General features: G+C 54.8%; 1 protein-coding gene across 1 annotated transcript in view; it reads left to right on the forward strand.

The window, feature by feature from the left end:
• Positions 1-3,265, forward strand: part of DOC2B (double C2 domain beta) — a 30,155-nt gene extending 26,890 nt beyond the window's left edge. The window contains exon 9 of the mRNA XM_084863015.1: positions 3-3,265. Coding sequence (XP_084719141.1) covers positions 3-139 — 137 coding nt within the window. The 3' untranslated portion in view covers positions 140-3,265. The remainder of the gene's footprint in view (positions 1-2) is intronic.
• Positions 3,266-6,619: the final 3,354 nt, after the last annotated feature.

A 6,619-nucleotide genomic window follows, 5' to 3' on the forward strand; every position in this document is an offset into this window, starting at 1 on the left:
AGGCGGTGTGGTTCTGGGCATCAATGCCAAGGGCGAGCGCCTGAAGCACTGGTTCGACTGCCTGAAGAATAAGGACAAGCGGATCGAACGCTGGCACACGCTCACCAACGAACTCCCTGGGGCCGTGCTCAGCGACTGACCGGCCCGCCTGCCACCGCACCCAACCTTGCCTCTCACTTGGCCCAACACAGGCCTGGCCCTCCTCAGCTGCCACCGAGGGCCTTGGCCCCACGATGGGGGAGACAGGACACCTGCTCGGACAGAACCACTGCAGCCCCTCTTGGAGGCCATGGAGGCCCCAGCCACCCTGAGGGACAGCAAGGGCAGAGGGCCCGACGGCCAGAAGCCTCAGCACCTGCCCCAGGGCCGGGCCGTCCGGGAGGCAGCACCCTCCTCGGGCTCAGCAGGAAGTCACAGGACCGGGCTGAGAGAACTGAATGCAGGGGCACCTTGGTGGGCCCAGTGAGAACTCCTGAGACGAACACTAGGAAGAGGATGTTGGGGAGGAGATTGGGGACAGGACTCTGACTAGATCCGTTCATCTCTGGCATTCCTGGGCAGGTGGGCAAAGGTTAACCTGAGAGCCAGGAGTCTAGTGAATTTCCCAGAAGCTTCTAGTGAATGTGGGCACTTGGCAAATACTTCCCTCAATTATTTCACAAGCCTCTGGGGATGGCTGAAACCCGGGGCCTGCCCTCAGGGAGCTCCCCATCTAGTCAGGAGCTGGAAACGAACCGTTACAGCGGGGAGTGAGGAATGCATGGCCAGCATGGCCCGCCTGTGGGTGCTATGGACTCTGCTGGGAGGGGTCCCTAGAGGGGTCATGCTGCAGCAAGGCCGTGAAGGGTAGGGGAGTGTCAGGCAGCCAAAAGGGAGGCAGTGGGCATGGTCTGCAAAGGCCGGGAGTGGGGAGAACAGTGGCTGAGCCAAGGGCATGTGAGGGACCAACTGTTTCTCAGGGGGAAGGGTGTGTGAGGACAGGAGTGGGGCCCAGCACGATGGGCCCAGCCCTGCGCCCTCTCCATCCCCGGCGCCGGGCCAGCCTGGGCTCCAGGCTTGGGGAATGACGTAAGCCCTGTGGTGAAACTGATGTGCAGGGTCAAGTTCAATCCGCAGGCCCAATTCACCCACCTTTGATCCCATCCTCCTCCTGAGGAGCCTGGAGGACCGACCCTGCCTCTCGTCAGATTAGCTGTAGTCAGAACAGGAAAAGGCCCCTTGTTTTGCATGAAAAGCAGCAAAAACTCCTCCTGTCCACATCCACTTCTCTTCCTCTGCCCCTCCCAGGCCTTGGGGCTTGTAGTGGGGGGACCCCAGACGGTTGCCCACATCCCCGGCCCTCCTGTGGCCACTGATGTCCCTCGGGAATACTGGGCCGCACTACAGGGCCTGGTTTCTGGGAAAGCTAAGAGGAAGATGGCCTGCCTGAGTAAGGGTCTCCAAAGAGGGGTTGAAGGATTGGGGCCCAAGTCTGACGCCCCAGATTTTTCCTGCTTACCAAGGGGCCTTCAGGAATTCTGGATGAAAAAAAATGCATAACCAAGGAATTTGTGTTCAATCGCTGCACTGATGGGAGAGGGAACCCACAGAGGGAAAGGCCTTGCAGCCTTACCACACCTAGGGCAGACCAGGCGCCATGGCCCCTGTCCCACCCCCAGCCCAGCGCTCTGGACACACACGAGTTCCTGCTAGCTGCCAGCCTGGGGCTGTGCCCTGCCTGCTGCCCACACACACCAACGGCAGCAACAGGGCTCACAGGGGTTGACCACCTGCTGCAAACAAAGCACACCACCACCCGAGGCCTGGGGCAATGATGTGAATCCCCACCAAGTGCCCGTCAGCCCTTCCCCATGTGCAGGGAACTCGGGACTGCAGCCCCCACAGTACCTGGAAGCTTGGCTGGTCATGGAACCTTGGTTTTCCCATCCTTAAGAAGGCTTTGTGCACTGTCTTAATGAACCTTCACAACCCCGTGTTTGGGTGAGCTCTGGGTATCTCCTTAACTTTGCTTTTCGGAGGGCCTTATTCAGAGGGCAGACTTGCAGCCTCTGTGAAAACAGAAATGCTGAGAGGCAAAGCTGGAAAGGGCTGTGAGTCCGCCTGGTACAACTTCCTTACGAGACACACAGGGAAACCGAGGCTCCGCTGGGCAAGAACCCAGGACTCCCAGCACCCAGTCCAGGGCCCTCTGCTGCCCAGGCTGTGCAGAGGCCCTCAGGATGTCCCCGCGGACCACAGGAGGCAAGGTTCCAGAGCACAGCCACGGAGAGTGAAGGGTGGGGCCCTGCAGCAGGAGGGCCCCCAGGGAGTGGCCCTTCACAGAACCCTGGCGCTGTTCTCAACCACTTGCAGATTGTATCTCTGTTAAAGAAAAAGCTCTTTGAGAAGCTGCAAAGCTCTGCCTTTGACCCCAAACTGGCATCTTTCCTCCGACCCATCAGATCTACAAAGATGGGAAATTGACACCAAAAAGGAAAAAACGTCATTTCAAAGTTAGGTGTCAGTAACCAAGGGGTCTCCCAATGCGCTGCATCCACCTCCACCACCTCCCTTCCTAACCTTCGCCCCACCCAACGCCAGCACTAGCCAGTCCCGACGGGCCAGTCTTCCAACCCTGAAGCGGTAACCTCCTGACCTCTAGGGGTGAGATGGAGGAACTGCACCCCCCGGCCCGTGCATGTCCAGTCTTTGTTCCTGCCCAACTGAGAACCTCTCGATGCATGGACTCTGGCTGTCGTTGACACAGACTCTCGTGCACTGCTTAACACTGTTTTGCTACCATGTGACGGCTGCAGACACCATCCTTAAACTGCAGCCCACACACACTTTTTGTACTTTCGTCTGACCTACCCAAAGGTGTCCTTTTTAAGTCTCATTTGTTAATATTTGTAAAGACATATAATCCAAAGTAAATGGAAACGTTCATTGCAATCTATTGGCTTGGGAGATCATTTAATAGATTTGGACGGGTGGGCAGGAAAGAGCGAGGAAATGGCAATGGAGCTTATTCAGCACATTCTCCCATTTACTCTTCACCAGGAATTCATTTGAGGTAGGTTCCCATGTTACATATGAGAGAACAGGTTCAAAGAGATTGGACCTCTGCTAAGTGACAACCAGAATTCAACTCCTGCTGCCCAAAACTCTATACCAGGAACAGCATGCCACACTGCCAGCCGCCCGTTCAGCAAACAGCTGTGGAGTGTTAGCTTTAATGCCAGGCACCAGACTGGTCTAGATTCTAGGTCTAGGCTCTTGGGGCGGATTCATCAAGAAGACAATAAACAGTAAGTATAACAACGATTATGGTAAAAGCCTTTTAAATGGGCACGTGGCTTACATAGGGAGATCAGCTGGGCCCCTGGAGAAATGACATAAGCTAAGACGTGGAGCGGGTGAGGCACTCGGAGGACCTGAGGAAGAGTACTCTGAGAGAAGGGAATAGCCCCCGTGGCTGGAGCAGGTGGGGCAAGAGAAGAGCAATAGAGGGTACGGGAGACCAAACCAAGGAGGACTTTATAAAGACTGGCTTTCACTACACGGGAGGGAAGCTGACTTCATTTCTCACAGGCCCCTCCAGAGAACAGACCTGTCAGGCAGGTGATCAGTCCCTGTTGGGAGGTCTCCTGTGGAGGCATGCTGGTGAGTCCAGGGTTCCTGGTCTAACTGGTGTCCAGTCTCCAGAGCAGTGGCAGCCGGGTCCTGACCGAGCCTGCTGAGACATGACTCTGGTCAAGGTTCTGGCCACCAGCCTCCCTTAGCAACCGCCTCTGTGCTGTCCTCATTTTCCAGTTCTCCCACCCATCCTCTGAACTACCTGATACCCTTCCAGTGCGTTCCTCCTCTGCTTACGTCAACCAGAGTCAGAACCTGTTGTCTTTGACAAAGAACACTGGTCCACTGATGCAATCTCATCATCTAGGTCTCACTCAGTGTTACCTCTTTGTGAGGCCCTGACAACCTCCGTCATGTCACCATGGCCCTTATCAAAAAAACCATCCTGTGCACTGCTCATCCCTTTCCCCTCTCACGAACCTTCATGAGAACTGGGGCCGCATCTTTCTTATTCACGAGTTACTCCATACCAGGACTGAGCATGGAGCGGCCCTCTTTGCTGGATGAATGGATGAAACTGCCACCATAAACGCTGTTTGAAGGGAACCAGGTCCGTGTGTCTGGAGCATGTGATGACATGTTGGGAAGAGTGTAAGTGAAGGGAACAGCCAGCGCCCCTCCAGGTGGGCAGGCTTGGAGTGACTGAGGTACAGCCCATGTGGCTGGAGCAGGGTGCGGCAAGGGAAGAGCTATAGATGAGGCATTTGGTCAGGAGACCGAACCAAGAAGGACTTCATAAAGACTGGCTTTCACTCTACACGAGAGGGAAGCTGACTTCATTAAGCCCAGCAGTAAGTGTGCAAAACTCCTGTTAACCCCAGAGAGTCCTGTTGTTCAGATGAGAAAGGAACCCAGGGACCACAGGCTCATCCTGAGAAGAGAGGGAGGAAGGAACTCTGGGAGGAGGAAGAAACAGAAGGAAGCCTAGCGGAGGCTGAGGATGAACGAAAAGGAATGGCAGGAGTGGGCCTAGGAAAAGCTGCAGAGGCAGGTGGGGGTCAGGAAAGCCAGCTACTACACTCGGCCCCAGGAAAAGGGAGAGCTCAGGATGACCAGACCCAGGAGGAGAACTCCAGGCAAGGGCTGAAGAGAGGTCTAGAAACCAGTTACACCAGGAGGGGCATGACCCTGCCACCCAGGGCCGGCTGCCATGGGGAGGGGACGCAGACTCCCTGTCCGGTGGAGCCAGTGTTGCAGTATGAATCCTGACGGCTAAGATTCCTTGGTGCATAAACAAGCACTGTGCTGGCCTCTACGACAGTTAAACAGATCATCTCCCAGCCAAGAAACTACAGAACAAGTCTTAGATGGGTGCAAAATGAGGTGGTGCATTAGGGCAAGGCTGACAGAAGGCCGAGCTCAGCCTGGGCTGTGAGGCAGGAACAGGTGAGGAGCAGCACCGCCTCTATAGACACAGACCCGGCCCGGGCACTGCTGGTCCCTGGCTCCCCAGGGTGCTCCAGCACAGCTATGGCGGACAGCCTCCTCCGGAGACTCTGCTCTCCCCCTAATACTCCAACCCCACGTGTCTATCCCTGAGCACAAGTCCTGAGCACAGAGAGAACAGGCCATTAGGGGGCAGGCAATCTGTTCCTGTGCTATTTCAGTAGGGAGTCCTTAAAGACTCGAGGACCTGAGAGAAGGTGCCAGAGTTACTTTAGTGGCAATAACATACATAAAGACCTTCAGTAAGACATTTCGCACTTACTTAATCCTTATCATTATGAAACTGTTTTAATCCCCACTTTACAGGTGGGAAAACTGAGGAATCGTGCTCAAGGATAAATAAGGGCTGATCTGGGAGTTGGAGCCAAGCCTTATGGCTTCAGGATCCATACTGAACCTCCACACTATGACGCTGGGTGAAGCAGGTGGTGTGGCCAGGCCTAGTAGGTCCTTTAGATTCTCCCTCACTTGCCTCCACTCCCAGAACTAGCAACAGCCTGCTCTGCCAGAAAGGTTTCCCAGGCTCACCCTCAGGTCCTTATTGTCAGTCTTGACCCAATGCAGCGCTCACCTCTGCCCAACAGGCTCCGTCCGTCACAGCCCCCATATCCTGTGTGTGTGTCCCCTGGCCCCAGCAAGGCAAGCTCTGGAGATATGGAACTGGGGAGCACTTGTGTGGCTTCCCAGGGCCAGGTGTGAGCCAGTGTAAAGATACTGCATTAAAGGAATCAGAAAACTGAGAAACCAAGCTCTCGGAGCTTCCTGGGTTCTCCCCTCCACTGCCCTGCACCCTTCTCCGTCCTCTTGCCTCTCGGCACTCACTTTCCATCCAAAATGGCATGGCCTCAAGCCTAAGACTGGGTGTCTTTTTTTTTAAAATATATTTTATTGAATTTTTACAGAGAGGAAAGGAGAGGGATAGAGAGCTAGAAACATTGATGAGTGAGAAACATCGACCAGCTGCCTCCTGCACACCTCCTACTGGGGATGTGCCTGTAACCAAGGTACATGCCCTTGACCGGAATCGAACCTGGGACCTTTCAGTCCGCAGATCGATGCTCTACCGCTGAGCCAAACCGGTTTCGGCTCTGCGTGTCTTTCAGTTTGGCTCCCCACACCTACCTGAGAATGTCTTCTGACTGGACTCTTAATTTAGCTTCTCCAGAGAAATGGCTTGCTCCAGGTTACTACTCATCGCCTCATGTAGAAGGGCCAGGGGGAGGTCATCTGGTAAAACCATGGCTGTGGGCAAAGCACACAGGGTCAAATACGTCTTTCACAGTAAGTCCCTGACCCAGTGGGAGGGGGAGGTGCCAGCCAAGAGAAAGAGGGGCATAAGCCAAAGACTAGTGCTGCAGAATGCTAGGGCAGAAACGATTCAAAAAGCAAAGGCCAGCCCAGCCCACGTGGCTCAGTGGTTGAGTGTTGACCTATAAACTAGGGGGTCACAGTTTGATTCTCATTCTGGGCACACACCTGGGTTTTGAACAGGAAACAGTTGATCAATAATTCTCTCATCACTGATGTTTCTTCCTCTCCCTTCCTCTCTGAAATCATT

Source organism: Pipistrellus hanaki (assembly GCF_964339955.1).
Source record: "Pipistrellus hanaki genome assembly, chromosome: 16".
NCBI classification, from domain to species: domain Eukaryota; kingdom Metazoa; phylum Chordata; class Mammalia; order Chiroptera; family Vespertilionidae; genus Pipistrellus; species Pipistrellus hanaki.